Genomic DNA, 20,593 nt, shown 5'->3' on the forward strand with positions numbered 1-20,593 from the left:
TTTCCACAGTCGCTCGCGGGTGTAGTAAGCCCTGTGGAGAATTTTGAATTGGATAAACCTGAGCCGCATTGCGATGGCAGTCCCTCGTGGGGACTCCAGAGCCTCCCGCCAATCATCTTCGTCCATGGGGCCAATATCTGTCTCCCAGGCCGTCCACAGGGGAAGGAGGTCAGAAGAGCAGTGAGTGACCATCGTTTGGCATATACGGGATACTTTTTTGTCTCTGAGATCGCCCATGAACAATTTCGCCTCAATAGGGCTGAATTCGGGGAGCGAGTCCACGCCAACAATGCTGGGTGTCAGTGCATGCCGAAGCTGCAGATAGCGGAAGAACTGGGTCCTTGGCATGTGGAACTCCGTACTGAGTTCCTGGAACGACTTGAGGGCAACTCTGGACATCACATGCCCCAGCAACGAGATCCCGATCTTGTCCCATCCATCAAATCCTGACAGGGAGGCCAGTGCAGGCAGTCGACCGTTATGCCACAGCGGTGTTTCCGCGGTTAGCCTACCCCACCAGCCCATGCGTCGCAGCGCTTGACGCCATACAACGAAGACAGTTTTTGTGACACTAGGCAACTCCCGCCGTAGCCGAGCAGAGTGAAGCGTATTTTCACCCATCAGTACGCGTTCTAAAGCGTAGGCCGGATCACCACTATCGCTGTACCACCAGTCATTAAGGATGAGCAGGTGAGCAGCTTGATAGTCGGACATGAGGTCCGAGGTGGCGAGTCCTCCACAGTATGTAGATAAGAAGCACGTACGCAGTGCTACCCTGGCGGACCCCCCCGCCCACAGGAACCGTCCCAAGACCGAGTTCACCTGCCGAAACCATGAGGACGGGACTGGATGGGGACAGTTCTGCAGCTGATATAGGAGGCGTGGAAGCGCCACCATCTTGAAAATGGCGGACCGGCCAAATATATTAAGGGGCATCCGAGACCAAGTTTTCACGTCAGCCTGCACCCGCTCCCAAACCGGCAGCACGGTGTGTTCCCATGCGAGGGTCACTGATGCCGATAGGAACACTCCCAGGTATTTCAAACCGCCGACCGCTACTTGCAGTTCCAATGTCCAGGGATCCGCCACAGCACCACCTCCAAGGACCCACAGGGTGGATTTGCATAAATTCAGGTAGAGGCCCGAGATCTCTCCAAAGACCCGCATTATTTCCAACACCCGCGGCCCTGAGCGTCGCAGGTCGGTGAGGAAGAAAAGGACATCATCTGCGTACAACGCAATTCTATCAGAGAGGCCCCCGGGCCACACAAATCCTCGCATCTGTGCATCTATACGCACCCAGGCGGCCAAAGGCTCCATGGCAAGGGCGAATAGGTACGGGGATAAAGAGCATCCCTGTCGGGTTCCTCGGCCAATGCGGAAGGTCCCCGACACCGCCCCAGCGATACGCACCGCAGCTGTGATATCCGTATAGAGCAGCTTAATATAGGACAGAAACACTGGGCCCAGATTGAGATGGGGCAGGAGCGCAAATAGGTACGTCCAGCTCACCGAGTCAAATGCTTTATTGATATCTGCAAGCAACAAAGCTGCCTGCTCACCTGTGGCCCCCATAGCATCTATCGCAGCCCATGCACGCCGAATATTATGGCGCGTAGCCCTGCGAGGCATAAAGCCGGATTGGTCTGGGTGTACTAGATCCGTTATATACGGAAGCAACCGATTCGCCAGAGCTTTGGCCAATATTTTGGCTTCTATGTTGAGTAACGAGATGGGGCGATACGAGTCGTGTCTATCGGGTGGTCGACCCGGTTTCGGGAAAACTACTACCTCGGCATGGCGCCAATCTGGAGGCATCCTACCCTGCGCACGTGCCGCCTCAAGCGCATGGCGATAATGGGGCCCTAGTTGCATATGAATTTTTTTTTTTAATTCACAGGGGTAGCCGCTCGGCCCGGGGGCCTTACCTACATTGAGCTGTCCCAGAGCCTCCCCCAGTTCTTCCGCCGTAAGAGGAGCATCTAAGGATTTCCTGGCCTCATCTGACACTGCTTTAGGGGGCAAGTCATCAATAAATTTAGCCACCTCCTCCACCGAGAGGCTGTCACACGGAGCATATTGTGTCGCAAAGTAGGTGGCAAAGCTCGCTGCTAGCTTGGTAGGATCAGTGATAACCACCCCATCTTCAGCCATAAGACCAGGCAGCGTGTCAGGTTTAATGCTATATTGGCATAGTCTATGGAGCAGGGAGCTTGATTTATCACCCCACTGGTATATCCTGCTCCGCGTGGCCAGCCATGCCTGTTTGGCCTCATCTAGTAAGACCGACGCATAGGATTGCTGTGCCTGGAGAAGCAGCCGAACGCCAACTTCATCCCCTCCACCTCGACTCCGCCGCTCCAGTGTTTCTACCAGTGCCGCAGCCGCCGTGATCGCCTCGCGACGCCCACGGCGGGCCGCAGTGTTCCACGCAATGTCTACCCCTCGCACCGTGGGCTCCAAGGCCTCCCACACCACCACTGCGTCAATATCATCCACTAGGTTCTCCCGCCAATAATGGTCAATGACCTCTCGAAGATGCTTGACATAACCAGGCTGTTGGAGATGCCACGAGGACATCCTCCATCTGAAAGGTTGACGTTTCCTAAGGAGTTCCACTTCAATCGACACTGGGGAATGATCAGATAGTCCTCTTGGTAAGATCTCCGCTGCTCGCACCCTGCACATACACACCTTGGGAACAAATACATAATCCAAACGTGAAAAGGAACCATGTACAGCAGATCCAAACGTATATTCGCGCGCTGTAGGGTGCATATGTCGCCAGGTATCAATCCAGCCCATTCCGTCACTCATCGCATGTAGCCTAGTAGGGGGGGGGGGAGGGGGAAGGAGGGGCCGGCCCACGCAGCTCCTGACGCCTCTGGCGGTCCATACACACGTCCATCACCTCATTCCAGTCTCCCCCAACTACCGCCAGGGACTCCGGGATATCCTCCCATATCTGGAACAGTTTCTCAGCCAGGGCCCACTGCAGGGGGGGGGCATAAACACTCCCAAGGACCACGGGCTCTGTACCTACCATGCCCTTGACAAATAAATAGCGGACCTGCGGGTCCGCCCACGCCTTTTCATGTATGTAGGCCACTCTACGATGGATTAGAACAGCCACCCCTCTGGATCCCCTGGAAAAGCCAGCGTGAAATACCTGCTGATAACCAAACCGCTGCAGGCTGAGCACCCTCGACCCCATCATATGAGTCTCCTGAAGCAGGAGCACATCTGCGGTTGCTCTCTTTCCCCAGCGGAGGACCGCCCCACGTTTCACCTTGTCCAGCATCCCCCTGACATTCCATGTAACCACTCGTAGAGACTCCACTGGGAGTCTGTGTACTGTATCAGCCATAGTCAGGTGGGACCCGCCACGAAGGCCCTCTGCGCCCACACCACCCACTACGCATCAACATCTGTATCCACATATAAAGCACGTGCATCCCCCCTTCCGCCCCAAGACCCGAAAACCTCAAGAAAAGCAACAGCCGTTCCCTCCCACGTCCCCCAAACCCCCCCCACCACAACCAACTCTGTACCCACTACCCGCACCTCCCAACCCCCCCCTATACCTCACAAAACCATGAAGCATCTGTCGCGGCATGGGCAATCCCAAGCCCAAAACAGAGGGCCTAAGACCAACCATGCCAATGGATCCCAACTCCCGGAAACTCAGTTGTCACAACCCCCCCCCAACAATTCCCACTAAGGTAGGAGAGGGACTGCCCCCAATCGGTTGTCCCCGAGCCATTCCCCACCACCCCAGTCAAGTCCAATAACACAGTCTCGAGATGACGCTGAGGCATCAAATAAGCATCCAGTTCGCCGGGCCACAGCCGCCACTTCTCCAATCCCCAGGAACCACACCATCAAACAGGGAGCACAGAGTACCTGAGTTCATCAGTGTCACTTCCCAGATTGGTCTAAGTCTTCGGTTCTGCCGCCATCTTGTGCACCAGAGGCAGAGGCCGACCGCTTCCGTGATCTGGACCTCCGGTGTCTCCTACTCTTGGTCGGTCGATCTCCTCGTTCCTGCGACGACCCCCTCGAGGATCCCGGATCCAGTCCCGGCTGGGCATGTGGCCTGAGTGCCACAGTTTCATCCGTCCACTTAAAGAGATCTTCCGGAGAGTCAAAGAACAGCGTTTTGGACTGGAAGATCACCCTCAGGCGAGCCGGGTACAGCAAAGAGTATTGAAGCTTCAATCCCCGCAGCTTCACCTTCGCATCCATGAAGGACTGTCGCCTCTGTTGCACGAGTTTGGTATAGTCTGGGAAGATCATGATCTTTCGATTTTCATAGAGGATAGCATCCCTGGTCCTTGCTTCCTGCAGGATGGCATCTCGGTCGTGATAATTCAACAGTCTAGCTATCACTGCCCTGGGCCGTTCACCCTCCGGCGGCCTCTGGGTCAAGGCGCGATGCGCGCGTTCGATGACGAAGCAGTTGGACAGGGCCCCCGGAGGCATCCAGCTCTGTAGCCACTGAGCAAGAAACTGTTCCATGTTCCCCTTCTCACAACGTTCCGGAAAACCGATGAATCGGAGGTTGTTACGACGTGCACGTCCTTCCGCATCCTCAGCCCTAAGCGCCAGATTCTTCTGCACAGATTCTACTACCGCCAGTCGTTTCTTCAAGGAGCCCACATCGTCCTCCACCACCGAGATCCTGGATTCTGCTTCGGTAATCCGCGCTACAGCATTCCGTAGGTCTTGGCGGATCAAAGTAACATCTGCACCAACCGCGCCGATTTTGGCATCCAGCATATCCCTGGACTGGGTGATGGCGGCCATAATAGCTGTATTGTCCGGTGGGGGGGGGTTGTTGTTGTCCTCCACCCGAGGGGCCTGGGCCTCCAGTGGGTCCTGTGTATTTATCTATGGTCGGCTGCTTGGTTGGACCACCGCCTCCTCCTCGGGTCATGATCGCCAACTACCAGCGGGCCGCCGACAGTCAAAACAGGTGTGACAGTATGGGGTCTCCTATCTCGTCTGTTCAGCCCAGCAGGGACTCACTCAGCCGATCGCTCCCACTGCCGGGTGTGTTCCCCCTGTGCTTCAGATCCCGTGTCCCGGCTAAGGTAGGTCAAAGCAAGCCTCAGGATCAGCCCCCACACCGCCAGTGGCCCGTAGGTCCTTTATTGCACCAGTTGGGCCGTGTTTCACCCCCTGTATGTTGTAAGTCCGGCTGCTACCACCATGAATGTCTGGGGGCCCAGATGCGGGTACTCACGATTTGTCGTTTGCTACATGGCCCACTGACCGTCGTCCCACTGTGCTCCGGTCCGTCCTTTGTGCAGGAGCAGCGGGAAGGTCCCCCGCCAATCACAGCGCTGAGGCCTTGTCCGGCCCCAGAGGCGGCCACAATCCACAGTGAGCCCCGGGTGGAAGTCGCGAAACTCGAGGCCCCCGGTTTCGCTGGTTCCACTAGGCCGCAGCGTCCAGTAGTGCGAGCTCATGCCCCTCCGGATCTTCAACCGTCCCGCTGGGCTCTCGGGGGAACTGCGCCGACTATTTCACGTCCCGCCGGGCTATCTCAGTGCCAGACAAGCGACAGGGCGGCCATGCCACGTTGGTGTTCCCAACTCCGGGTGTGCCAAAATCGAGGCCCCTGCCTCCCGGCCATGCGCCAGGCCGCACTCCCCTCTCTGTCTCCCGGCTGCGTTCAAGGTGCCCGGGGCGCCGCCGACCACACCGGAGGAACCCAGGCACCCTCAGCGGTGATCGCCTCACTCAGGGTGTGGTGGAGAGGCTCGGGGGTCAGGATAGATGATCGGATTTATCACGGGCAAGCGGGAGCTCTAGTAAGCTGCGACCGCCATTGCTGCTCGCGAAGCCACGCCCCCCCATTTATTGTTTTAATTGTTTTGATAGTTTTTTTTCCATATATGGAAAACGCTAATTAAGAAATGTATTGTATTGTATTTGATGTTAAATAATGTGTGCATAATATTTAAGTATAATATTTATTGAGTTAATAATAGTGTGTTTATAATATATTTTGTAATTATATATTTTTATAATTTTAAAACATGTATTTGATTTATTTTGTATGCAGTGTAGGTTTATTGATAAAAATATATTTTTTTGGTTTAAGATATGTATGTTTTAACAGTTATTAACATGTTGATATATTTTTTAAAACAATAATATTGCTGTCTATATTGTTGTTATCAATATTATTGACATGTATATTTTTTAACTATGTTTGATATTTTAGATAACGATATTTTTGTATTTGATAACACTGAAATCGATGTAAATGTTTGACGATATGTTGGTGTCGATATTAGTCTATTTTTTTTAAAATATTAGTGTAACCGATATTTTTGTGTCTATATTATAGTATGCCGATATTGTGTCTGCTGATATTATGTCAGTGATTCGGCTGGCACAGGTATACGCGGTGGGAAGGGGTGAGGTGGAGGGGGGGAAGTTGACAGACGATGGATAGGTATAATTAAATAAATAAATAATGCAGATACCCTCCCTCGTCTGTCAACTCCTGCCCCTCCTGCACCCTGCACCTCCCCACCACGTTTACCTGTGCCAGTGAATTCATGAACAGTAAAGAGGTTGAAATCATTGTTAAAACCAACTCCTAACTCCGATGTATGTTCTTCAGCTTGCAAAATCTTCTCCCTAATACTACATTCTATTTCAGGCGATCCGTTCCTACTTTCTTCTGCATCATTGTTGGACTTAGCCCTCTCTGTAGGGTCACTACCAACTTCAAATATTTTGCCTTTACCACTCTTTTTTTGTGATTTTCATTTTTGTTGGTTCACTTCATCACTGATAACCAGTGCTAAAGTGCTTGTGCTCTCTCCTTAAAACATGTCAAATTGGCTTAGACCTAATTGGCACAAGACGCGTGAGCACACAGTTTAAAATAGCGGCTTGCCGATGAGCTCTGACTGGCCCGTATTAATGACTAATTTTGCTACTGTAAGACATTCTGGCTACCTTTTAATGGTAAGGAGCTTGACGGTTTGTACTGTTGGCTCTGACTACTTTTGTGCTTCTTTGGTGCTCGCTTCCTCCTGCACCGAGATTTCTCATAGCTCTAACCCTGCAGGTCCTGTCAGGAGGGCAGGGCTCTCTTCGGGACAGTACAGCTTCAGCCTGGAAATCCTCCCATTGTTGGTTTTAGCTGCTGCACCACTATCTTTACCTCATTTTCTTACTGGTTTGGCATTTTTATGTACATTGTAACTTCTTTCTTTTTCTGCTATTTCTCATACACAAATTTTCACAATTTTATTGCAATGGAAATCAAAGCTTCAGTTTTATTTGTGCATAAACATAAACAAGCAGCGTCTCCTCTGTCTGTCGAATCTAAAATAGTTGATTCATTGGAACCCTCTCTCGCTACCATTCTGGAGGAACGGCAAGCTGTCAGGTTCAATACAGACAATGTTGCTGTGGAAATCAAAAACATATGTAAGGATATAGCAGGTCTTTCAATGAAGGTTACGTATAATGAGATTAAAATAAATGACATCAAAACAAAGACACACCAGCTAATGCCGCTTGTCCCAAAAATTCCCTTTCTCTATACTAGGTTGCTTGAGTTAGAAAATAGAAACAGGCAATATAACCTTCATATTTTTAATTTGCCTTAAGATATAGAGGGGAATGACTGTAGATATTATCCTGAAAACCTAGTGTGTCACCTATTAAAACTCAAATTTAGAGAAAAATGTGAGATTAACAAAGCACACCGAGATCCATCTCATCGTAAACTTGACCAAACCAAACCACGTCAAGTCATCTTCAAGGTCATCTTCAAGGTTTCTTTGTTATCACCATCTCATCCTTTTTCGGAAAGCAGCACATGAATATCCTTCTCTCCTGGTTAATGGCACTAAAATCTGAATTCATCAGGACTTTGCTAAGGAGACTGTCACCATTCGAAGAGATTTTGCAGCTTTGAGACAACGACTAAAAAATTCTGGCTTCAAATATGGACTCGTTGATCCATCTATCATGCATATTTGGAAAGATGGCATCTCCAAGTCCTTTCTTCATTCAGAAGACCTTCAAGCATTTATAGATAACTACTTCCCTATCACCATGTACAAACATGACCCTTCAATTTGAAAATGTTTTGACCATTTTTCTGTTTGCTGTACACATTGTTCAAATTAGAGTTCCTGTGTGATACGGATTATAGGCTTTTATTAATCCTGTTACTATATTTGATAGTCTTCTTCTTACGGGCTGTATTTTCTCTTCTTTAGCTATTCTTCTCACATGCACATGCCGCATCACTTTTTATGTATGTTCCTCGTTCTTTTACCTGTATGTTTTTCTATGTGTTCTTTGTATTATATCTGATTTTTTCTACTGTTGCTTCAATGGTCTCTACTGCTTTTTATCTCACATCTCATATGTTTATTCCTCTTTGCTTCATTTCTTAATTTATGGATACTATTCACAGAATTAAAATCATTTTCTTGAATGTTAAGTGATGACGTTTTCCGGTTAAGCATTTTTAAGATTTTAGATTACCTATTTAGACAAGAGACTGACATTTGTTTATTGCAGGAAACACATGGTGATGACAATATATAACTTATACACAAATGAAATGGGTGGGATAAATTCTTTCTTCCCCAGGACTGGGAACGAAATGGTGTGGCTATTCTCAGTTTAACAAATCTTCAAATGCAAATTTTAGATAAATGATCTGATTCAGATGGACAATTCCTGCTGGTTAAGGTAAAGCTTGAAAATTCTATTTAACATTCAATTAAAATTTACGGTCCAACAGCAGATGATCTTTTTGGAATCATATTACAATTAATTTATTAGCCTGTTGTAGAGTCACTTCAGTATACTGTCAAAGTATATTTTAATTGTGGTAAATGTGTTCTCATAACTGTGTTATTTCAGACGGCAACTAAGAGAGGCCTGTGGCCTTGGGCCCAACTGGGAATTGGGAAGTGCACACCAAACATGGGTTATAATGTATGGACCCTGCCTCAAGCACCAGGGCATCCCTTTATTTATATCGGAAGTTGCGCCTGACCTTCTGGTGCATGCGACGCTATCCCTTCAAACACTTAACCAGAACTTCCCTCCCCACCTTAGATGTTGTAGCCTACAACGATCCATGTTTGCCTGGTCACATCTGGCAAAGTCTTCAAACCAGGTAGATGACTGTGGGTTAGGCCTTAGATGGCATATTTGGCGATGCTGCCCTGGCCTAGTGTGAAAGTAGGGAGATTGCGTGGTAGGTTTGAAGTATCAGTGATGGTCTTGCTCTGAGTTGGGAAAGTATGCTCAGAGATTTTTCCAGACCAGTGCAGAGTAGTCGGCTTGGCATCTTTCTCAGGAGATGTTGTGTGTGACTGTGTCCATTCATCTGGTGGCTGTGATCAGAGAAATACATGGTCAACTCTGCCAAAGTCACTGTCTCAGACTCTTCAGCTCGCTGATGCCTAGTTGCTGTTGTTCCTACTCCTTCATTTACTGTCTTCGGCTTGTAACTGGAGTGGCCTTTTAGAAACTGTGGGTAATACGTTTCGGCTTTCTCTCCCGAACATCAATGACATCAGGGAACATTGGGTCATGCAATTGGGGATCGTTCAATATGCCCTCAGAAAATTGTGTAGTACCCATTCAGGGTCAACTTGTAGGTCTACTCAATTGCAGAGTGTTATCATCAGACTCTTTCAATATCTCCGTTGGCTTGTGGCCACCTATGAGTAATGGGCTTATGTTCCATGTAAAAGCTGTCAACATAAGTTCAGAATGAGTGCCCTTGGAATGGTGGCCTACCTGTCACTTGCAGGCCAAAACTGCAAAAGTTTTTTTTCTAGGTTTAGTTTTACATGTCTATGCTTTGGGTTAGCTCCACAACTGAGAATCTGGAGTAGGAGTCAAAAAGGAATAAGGCCAATTGTCTATCCGGAAAACTCCCATAGTCCATGTTCACATGTGTCCATGGAGCTGTGCTGGGCTCTTTGGTAATCAGTGGGGTGGGTTTGTCAGGTTCCCCGTTCTGACACGGTTTGCAGTGGTATATGTGCTCCTCCACTTTGTCGTCAATCCTGGGGAACAACAGCTTTTCACCAACTCCTTGATGTTTATGATGCATTACGATCACACTATGGGGTTCATTAGGATGGTGGGCAGACTTCAGTCCAACCACCACCCTAGCGGTGCTGGGACCGGCCGCCAGTGATGGGGCGGTCCCGCACCACCAATTAGGATGCGACCGCCACCCTGGCAGTTGCTTTTCACATATTCAACATTGTAGCGGGCGGTGCTGTGAGCAGCACCTGCCACAATGTAGAAAATGCATGGCGTGCATTGGCATACACGTGACAGGCACTGCGAGGTGCCTGCCACCTTGTGTATGTCAATGTAGGGGGTTACAATGGGTGCTCCCAATGTGCAGCCCCCCCACCCCCGGGGGCACACAACAGGCCCCCAAAGTGATTCCCGCATGCCTTTCCAATGCGGAGTCTCGACGCATCGCAACGATTGCCTACCGGCGGAAAAGCGGCGGATGGTCTTTCTGTCTGCCGCAGTACCCCCTGCCATGCTAATGTGGCAGGGGGTAAAAGGCTGTCCGGTGGGGTGTGTTGGCAGGCGGATTGCCACCGCCGGCCGTGCGGTGGCAATTCGCCCGCCATGCTAATGGGTGCCTAAGACTTGCAGAGTGCTAGAGACTACAAACCTGCACCTAGCCCCTCACTGGTTGAACTGAGTTCACTACAAACCTTCCAGAATTGTTTAAAGGTGCTTTTCGAAGTATAGTCTAATCCCATGCAATGTGCCAGGAAAGTCCGACACTGTCCGGTTTTGATGACTTCTCTTGTGCAATCAAGCACAGGTCCTGTTGTAAGACACAGGGTAGATCATTGCATGAGAGGGCAGGGAGGCATGCTGCATAAGATAGACCTTGTATTTATACTTCTGTCTGCTTGTCATCTGCTGCAGTCTGATTTGGTTGTTGGGACAAGACATCCATACAGTTGTATGTGCCTAGCCTGTACTGGATGCTGGATTAATATTGTTGGAGCCGGATGGCCACTTTTTGATGCCGTGTGGCGGGTGACTGGAGGTGCCTTAAAAGGCGCTCACTAGGGGCTTGTGGTGTGTGACAACTCAAAAACTCGAGCCTGTTAGGTACAGATGGAAATGAGTGCAGCCCCATTTGATGGTGAGGACCGCAGGCTCAATTTGTGCATAGTGGGTCCCGAAGTCAGAGTGTGCAGGTCTTCCAAAGGCAATGGGCACCCACTATTTGGATTGGTGTTGCTGTACAAAAATAGTCCCTAACCCTACCTTGCTGGCATTGACAATGAGCTCCGTTACTAGGGCAGTGTTGAAATACTCCATGGTTTCTTCATGCAGCAATGTGTCCTTTATCTTCTGGACTGCTTGTTGTTGGACTGCACCCCACTCCCACTTTGTTTGGGTATTGTGAAGTTCTCAATGGTTTTGTGAGGTTTACAAGGTTGCAGAGAAACTTACCACAATAGCTTGCCATGCCCTGAAAGCTACAAACTTTGGAGACTGAGATTAGGAATCCATGATGTCATCAGTCTTTTTCAAGTCAATGCTGATTTCATCCTCCAAGAATAAGTAGCCAAAGAATTCAATTTCTTGTTCAAAGGGGAACTTTGCTTGGTTTTATGTTAGCTAGCTGGCTCATATTCTCTTCAGAGCTGCACGGATAAGTGTGCAGTGCTTATCTTTGGAGTAGATGAGGATATTGTCATTGATGTTAATTACTCCTTGGAGGACAGATAGTGTCTCTTGTGTTGTGTTTTGGAATACTTCAGTGGCGAACAATGTACCAAAATTTAGACTGGTGTACAAGCGTTGGCCTAGGTGTGTAGTGACAGTCATGATATACTTTCTCTTGGGGTCGAAAGTCAATTGATGGTAACCCGAGTTGTGGTTGATGTTTAAAAAATGTTTTGGTCCTGTGAGGTCAGCTATCACATCGTCTGTTTTGGATGTGATGTGACATCCCTGTCTGATTGTCTTATTGGGAAGTCTCATTTCTATGAAGATTCTCACTGTTCCTGGCTGCTTTGGTTTAGGCACAATTACCATTAGAGAAACCCATGGGGTAGGTCTTGTGGCCTTTTCTATGACTCCAAGTTGTTTGAGCAACTGGTGAACACCCCCACCCACTACGCCGGCCACACGCTTGACCCAGTCTTCTCCTCCAGCAACCACATCTCCTTCAGCCACTCCACAGGACTCCACTGGACTGACCACAGCTGCATCCACTTCAGCTTTAGAAGAACAACGACCCACCACCACCCGCAACAAATTCCTCGCAGGAGCTGGCGCAAGATCACCACCGAGCAGCTCACCACCTCCCTCCGCCAGAACCCTCCCGCCAGCACAACGGACCCCAACGAAGCAGCCAGCAACCTCACACAGTGGCTCACCAACTGCGCAAATGATCTCGCACCACTGAAGAACCCTCCCAACAGACCCAGCAGCAAGAAGGCCTCCTGGTTCACCGACGAACTCAAGAACTCCAAGAAGAACTGCCGCAGCCTCGAGAAAGCCTGGCGCCATGACCAGACCACCGACAACATGACTGCCCTCAAGCACGCCACCCGTAAACACCACCAGCTGATCCACAGCACCAAGAAGACAGCATTCACAGAATGACTGGACAACAACGCCCACAACAGCAAGGAACTTTTCAGCATCGTCAAAGAGCTCTCCAACCCCAGCGCCGGAAACAATGACATCACCCCCTCGCAAGACCTCTGCGACTCTCTCGCCTCATTCTTCCACCGCAAGATCGCCGATATACACAACAGCTTCGGCGCACCTACTACGCACCCTACCACCGAACCAGCGCCCCCCACCACCACCCTCTGCGCCTGGACCCCGGTCAGCACCGAAGACACCACCCGCACGATGAACACCATCCACTCCGGATCACAAACCGACCCCTGCCCTCACCATGTCTTCAACAAGGTCGACTCCATCATCGCACCCCAAATCTGGGACATCATCAACACCTCCTTCAACACCGCCACCTTCCCGGAGATGTGGAAGCACGCCGAGCTCAGCGCCCTCCTGAAGAAACCAACAGCAGACCCCACCGACCTCAAGAACTACCGCTCCATCTCGTTCCTCCCTTTTCCTGCCAAAGTCATCGAGAAGACCATCAACAGACAGCTTGCCGCCTTCTTCGAGAAGAACGGATCCCTCGACCCCTCGCTGTCTGGTTTCCGAGCCAACCACAGCACCGAGACCGCCCTCATCGCAGCCACTGACGACATCAGATCCCTGCTCGACAACGGGGAAACAGCGGCCCTCATCCTCCTGGACCTCTCTGCAGCGTTCGACACTGTCTGCCACCGCACCCTAGTGCAGCGCCTCAGCAACATCGGAGTCCAAGAGAAGGCACTGGAGTGGATCGTCTCGTTCCTCGCCGGAAGAACCCAGAGAGTCCGCCTCCCCCCGTTCAGATCCGAAGCCACCGAAGTCATCTGCGGCGTACCACAAGGATCATCACTCAGCCCAACCCTCTTCAACATCTACATGAGCCCTCCTGCAGCCATCGCACGCAAACACAACCTCAACATCATCTCCTACGCCGATGACACCTATCTGATCCTCTAACTCACCAACGACCCCGCCACCGCCAGAACCAGCCTGCACGAAGGGATGAAAGACGTCGCCGAGTGGATGAAGAACAGCCGCCTGAAACTGAACTCAGACAAGACGGAAGTCCTCATCCTAGGATCATCGCCCTCCGCCTGGGACGACTCCTGGTGGCCCCCTGCCCTGGGCACCACTCCCAAGCCAACGGACCACGCACGCAACCTGGGCTTTATCCTGGACTCCTCCCTCTCGATGACCAGACAAGTCAACGCCGTCTCATCATCATGCTTCAACACCCTGCGTATGCTCCGTAAGATCTTCCGATGGATCCCCACTGAAACCAGGAAGACGGTCATCCAGGCACTCGTCACCAGCCAACTGGACTACAGAAACACCCTCTACGCCGGAACCACAGCCAAACTTCAGAAAAGACTCCAGCGCATCCAGAACGCCTCCGCACGACTCGTCTTGGACGTCCCCCGACACAGCCACATTTCCGGCCACCTAAGAGATCTGCACTGGCTCCCCGTCAGCAAGAGGATCACGTGCAGGCTCCTCACCCACACACACAAGGCCCTCCACGACCTGGGCCCCAAGTACCTCAACAACCGCCTGACCTTCTACGCGCCCACCCGCCAGCTACGATCGACCAGCCTCGCCCTCGCCGCCGTACCACGCATTTGCAAAGCCACCGCCGGGGGAAGATCCTTCTCCTACCTGGCAGCCAAGACATGGAACTCCCTCCCCATCCACCTCCGGCTGACCCAGGATCACCTTTCCTTCAGGAAGCTCCTCAAGACCTGGCTCTTCGAGCAGTAGCGGACCCCTCGCCCCCCAGCGCCTTGAGACCCTACCAAGTGAGTAGCGCGCAATACAAATGTCCATGATTGATTGATTGATTGAGGCGTGTGAATTCATCTTCCACATGGGGGCAGAGGTGAAACAAACATGTCGGTGTTGCATGGCAACAGGCTTGATGGAGTCATTCATGTGTAATGTGACAACATACGGCCAGATTCATCAACGTAAAATCGGCTCACAAAGGGCCAGATTCTGAGAATCTTGCCCTTTGCGAGCGCAATTTTTGCATTTGGGATTCATCATCCCAAATGCAAAAATTGCTATTTTAGAATTCGCAATTTTGCGAGGAATTGCATTTAAGGAATCTCTATTTAAGATTCCTTAAATGCAATTCATGAACCATTTAAAAATTGCGAATTCGCAATTTTGGGCCGCTATTTACCGCGAAGTCAAACCTCGTGGTAAATAGCGGAAACTTAGAAAAATGCACTTAAGTGCATTTTTCTAAGTTGTATGTTACACACACATATGTCCTTGGGACATGTGTGTGCGTAACACCAACGTCCAATATCATTTCAGGGGTGCAACAGGGTGTCCTTTGGACACCCCTGCACCCTTGCAAACGCAAACTCAAAATGCGAATCGCTAATAGCGATTTGCACATTGATATGTCTTCCCATTCATTCCTATGGGCCTTTAGGCCCATAGGAATGAATGGGGAGTTATTCCTTATTTGCGATTAGTAATTAGCTAATCGCAAATAAGGAAGCTGTAGGAATCGCAAAATAAATTGCGATTTGTACATGAATCCCGTTTTGCGAGTCTGTAATAGCGATTCCTTAATAATCGCTATTACAGACTGGCAAAACGGGACTTTGATAAATCTATCTGATAGTCTTTCAGACAGTCCAGCCACGACAATAAGTGCTTGAACTCTTGGAGAATTTGATCAAGTTGTTGGTTATGTATTGGTGTAGCAAATGGTCCTAGCGCCAGAATGTCTGCTGTTCTGCAACTGATGAGCATTTCTCCTCCACTCATGGTGATGTAGAACGTGGCCTTTGTTTCAGAGTTACCATGGCTGATCGTAATGGTGAAAATTCCCACAATGGGAAGGGGGATAATGCTCCTGAAGGGGAACATCCTGATCTTGGTGGCTTTTCTGTCAGGTTGCTGTAAGAGTCCCATGCCATTACATTGACCTAGGCAGTTTGTACTTATAAGGGTGATACTGAATGCAATGTGACTCAGGACTAGTATAAAACGCTAGGTCATAGGAGATATTGTGGCATTACATGTTGTGATGCATGTCGGTGGTGCTGGTTCGAACTGTTTTGATCGGAACCTAGGTAGGCTTGTGTGTGTTTCCTCACTGTCCTCTAGTACTGCTGTGGCAGACCAGATCACAGTGGTTTTTCTCCATACGCTTGGTGCATGTCTTTCCTTGCGATGGGTGCTAAACAGGGGGATTCAACTGACTCACAACAACAGTAGTTGCATGATGAGCTGGAGGCAGCTTTCGTGAGTTGTTTACTGGCACATGCTTTGCATGCAAGATTTAATGTCTCAGTTTTGATTTTCAGCTTTGTTGAGGTGGGTGATGACATACTGCTTTTTGTTAAGGCCTCCTCCATTCATTCTACTTTGCAGTGCAACAGTTTGTGTGAGCGGACAAGGGTCATGTCTTATAACTTCATTCTGGGTTCTCTCGGGATGAGCCGGTGGAAAACACTCAATTTGCACTACTGTATGATTTGGGCTCAACCTCTTTATGGGCGATCATCATCCATACACATGCTTGCCAGTTCCTGTAATCATGTGTAAAAGTCATCAATGGATTACTTGTACCTCTGTCGTGCCAGGCGCAATTTGTAGTGTTCAAAATCTGCAATGATTTGAGGGTCAAAGTGTGCATTGAGTTCCGGCACAGCTACATCATCAACTTCTACACCTGCCAGCATAGTGCAGAAAAAAGAGAGTGTTTCACTCCGACATCAGCTTTACAGGTAGCACAGAAATAATTTGTAAGTCTCTAAAGGCAGATTTTTCATCTGTTGGTAGCCATCGCTGGATCTGCCAACTCATTGTTCACTCCATAGGTGGGTGGGCCCGCTGTGCTTGAATTACGTGATGGAGGGTTCACCCTGTTGGCCTAGGCCAAATGGGCCGGAGGTAGGTTGGGCTTGTCCTGTGACATGGCTGGTACTAGTGCTTGTTGGACACAGGAACTAAAATGAGCAGAGTAGCGTAGCCTCCTGGAGGATGATGGCCTTCATTTCTAGCACACCAAAGGATGAGCTGCTCCATGGTGGGACTCACCCACAAGCCAAGAGTTCAACATGTAGAAATCAAGGTCTAGTGCTGCTGGGTGATGACACAGGGCTCTGAGCAGACTGGTGAGCTAGGATGGGAGGATGGGTGGCGAGCATGCAGGTGGGATGCCAGGGTGTCCACGGTGATGCCGCAGGGCTACCTTGATGTGCCTCCGGGCTGGGTTGATTAGGTTCAGACAGACCTGGTGAACCCAATTGAAAGGTTGCTGTTTCGTGGCCATGTATGAGCCCCTCCAATCTCGGGCGAGTCCAACTGCTGCAGCGGAAGGGGGAGGTATTGATGTGGGTGGCAGAGATGGAGCAGGCTGTTGTATCAAAATCAGGTAGTCAGCAGCAGGGTAGGCAAACTCCCCATAGCATTAGCTGTGATAGAACACATGGGTGGAAGCATACCACAGGCCACTCCTCATTGCCAGTGTGTTATTTCAGGCAAGAACTAGCAAAGGCCTGGTGAGATTGGGCCCATCCTGGTGCTGGGAAGTGAACACACACCAAATACAGGTTATGCAGTGTGAGCCCCGCCTCAAGTGACGGTGCGTTCCTTTATTTATACTGGAAGTTGTGTCTGACCTCCAGGTGCATGCAATGTCAGGTGATGCTGACGCTATCCTCTGAAACACTGCAACAGTACAATAATGTTGCATTGAGGTATAAGTGAGTTGAGAGAATTGAATGCTGGTTTGTTAAATCGTATACACATTCCTGTTCTGATTTCGCTCATTGATCATAAAGTTTTTGGAATTTCCTGTGCTGACCACGCCTCTTGATCATAAAGCATATATAGACTTTCCTGTATTGACTCCACCCTGAATCAGAAAAGCGTATGAAGTTTCCTGTGCTGCCTCTGCACCTCCGTCATAATGATCAGTTGCTAGTATGGTCTTCACCAAAGGGATAACTCGCCTGGACTTTCCTGCATCTCCGTCGTGAACCATTGTTTGAACACGCCTATTTTGGAATATTTTTAAAACTGTTTAATGAACACGACCACAAAACCAATACACTATTCTACAGACTCTAAACGGTGAATGTGTTGGAAAATGGACAGCGGGAGGTGGATGTCCAGACGCTCAGCTGGGTCTTATATAGGGTGAATAGGTGAATCTTCAAAGTATCACACTGTATTAGCAAGCTGTTAAATATTACTGAGATATCCAAAGCACACACACACATTTATTATGTTTAATCATTAGTTGACGGTGTGGAAGAAATTAGAGGTCCACTTCTGAGTGAATCTCTGGAGTCTCAAGCACCATATGAAGATGATTAAAGAAATAAAGCAATTACGGGGAGAACTTGGTGACAATGTGCCAAGGATTCTCTAACAGGGAATGGGGCTATCTTTAAAGCATCATCAACAGAACATATGTGATTGTAGATTGCCAATTAGTGGAAATAGCTGATAAATGTCTGGGCTACAGGTATTGGTCATTCACTACATAATTGGCTAGAAAAGCAGCCAAACTTCACTGCTCATCTTGGCAGTAACACATTTCATTTTTAAAGGCGCTAAGCCACATTGTAGACAAGTCTCCATGACTTTGCTAATTCCCATTAAATCTAACAAGTTTTCCTACCTAACAGAAGAGACGTGGTTTTCTCGGAATGTTCTGTAGCTATTAGAACCACCCCAGGTACCCGCAGAGGTTCCTGATTGCTGCATGAATGCTTGGTGTCTACGCTGCACCTGTCTCTCATCTGATCTGTACAAATGTGTGTGCAAGCATAGCTTCCTTTAGACTTTATGGGCCTGGTTCACAAAGGTAACTTACACTTTTGAGTAAGTTAACACTTTTGGGTATGTTTACTACATGTTGGTATTCACAAACACTGCACCTTATTCACAAAGCTAAATGTACACTTTTGAGTAACTTTAAGATTGTTTGTTACTCACAAAGGTATTTAACTAGTAGTATCTTTATGACTGCAGTGTCACCCCACATAAAAATATAGGACTGGCCTATCTTTTTACATGCAGAGACTCCCCAGTGGTAAAGATACTACTCATAAAATACCTTCATCAATAGCAAACAATCGTAAGCTTAAACAAACGTATGCTGACCTTTGTGAATCAGGCCCTCCGAATGTAAGTTGCTACTAAAAAAAAACTAGTAAGTCCAGCACTATACAGCAATTTACGTGCCCAATCTCCCATAGAACATATTAGAGGTTACAGTACCAGTGGTTGTCCATTTGTAGTGCTAAATGTATTGTTAAAGTGTAAGTTACTACAAAAAAATACTTTTTGTGAACACCGAAAAGTGGAAAACTCATTTAAAAATGCAAACTTACTGAAAAGTGCAGTTGGTCTCTTATTCTTTTTCTTTTCACCCTACACCCTTTCCTGCACCATCATCCTTTTGTTTCTAATTGTTCCTTTCCACAATGGATGTAGGTAGGAAGCTATCATCATGCTGCTCATTTTATTCCAATATTTTCTCTAGCTACGCGATTCCTACGGCCAGATATTCACTGTTCATTTTGGCCCACGCCCAATTGTGGTTATATGTGGATATGACAACTTGAAGGAAGCCTTCATTGACCAAGGAGATATCTTTGTAGCGCGAGGCGAAATGCCGATCTTTGAAAGAATGCTTCGTGGTTATGGTGAGTACTGTTTTAAACAAAAGAAAACCTACAGTCAGACAAGAAAAGCTCTGTTTTAGCTCTTCTACTCCTGATTTCTTCGATTTGTCTTCCTGCCTGTAAAACAATGTTCATTTCACCTTCCAGGAGTTACTGTCAGCAGTGGGGAGCGCTGGAAAAAACTTCGTCAGTTTACAATAATGACCCTGAGGAATTTCGGGATGGGAAAAAGGGGCATCGAAGAGCGGATTCAGGAAGAAGCCGAGTGCATTATAAAGGAATTGCAAAAAAGCAAAGGTTTGTGTGTTGCATCATGCATGGCTAGGTTCCCCAGTGTAACTCATTGCAGGGACCACAGGACAAAATTAAAGAAACAAAACCAGTGGGGTCTCTAGATGTGATTTTTAGGATGGGGGCACAAAAAGTCCACAAACAAAACTGGTGGGGCCACCTACAACGGGCAATCATGAAAATATATAAACACACACACAGTTATGCACACATATATGCACACACATAGATATCTATGTGTGTGTGTGTGTATATATACATATATATTTTATATATATATATATATATATATATATATATATATATATATATATATATATATATATATATATATATATATATATATATATATATATATATATATATATATATATATATTCACTGAAAAAACCATAGGTTATACACCATATATAGTTAGGAATTAGCATTTAAAAAACCTTATTTTACTCACACAAAACCATTGAAATTCCATATATAGTTAGTTGCACTAACTATATATCGCGCACCCGCAATCCACTGCTGATCATGTCACATATTACATCATTCATGACATGGTCAGTGACATCACTGATGACATCTCAAATGACATCACTGATGAGATCACTGATGACATCATCCAGTGACTGTGTGTTTCTGTAAAGTTTAAATATGTTTTACATATTGAAGAATGAGTAGATGTATAAGTGTCTGGACGAAGGATTTAGTAGGTGCATGACTGAATGTATGAGTGAGTGATTAAATGTGTCTCACTGAGTGCATGGGTTAGTGACTAAACTGTCTTAATTTGTGCATCATTATGTCTGTTGTTCTGTAAACTGCTGCATGTGTTGATCAGTAGCTATATGATTAACTATATGGGTTATTGATTGATTGTCCAAGTATTTTTATAGGAGACTGAGTGTGTGTGTGGCTGGCTGGGAGGTGTGTGACTCTGTGCAGATCAATGTGTACTTGTATCAATGATTGTATAA

The 20,593-nt window shown here is 48.0% G+C and overlaps 1 protein-coding gene across 1 annotated transcript in view; it reads left to right on the forward strand.

Moving 5' to 3' along the window:
- Positions 1-20,593, forward strand: part of LOC144781944 (cytochrome P450 2G1-like) — a 350,994-nt gene that overhangs the window by 90,157 nt on the left and 240,244 nt on the right. The window contains exons 3-4 of the mRNA XM_078661037.1: positions 19,190-19,352; positions 19,479-19,628. Of these exons, the coding sequence (XP_078517163.1) occupies positions 19,190-19,352; positions 19,479-19,628 (313 nt within the window). The remainder of the gene's footprint in view (positions 1-19,189; positions 19,353-19,478; positions 19,629-20,593) is intronic.

The sequence above is a fragment of the Lissotriton helveticus genome, chromosome 9, assembly GCF_964261635.1.
Source record: "Lissotriton helveticus chromosome 9, aLisHel1.1, whole genome shotgun sequence".
Taxonomy (NCBI): domain Eukaryota; kingdom Metazoa; phylum Chordata; class Amphibia; order Caudata; family Salamandridae; genus Lissotriton; species Lissotriton helveticus.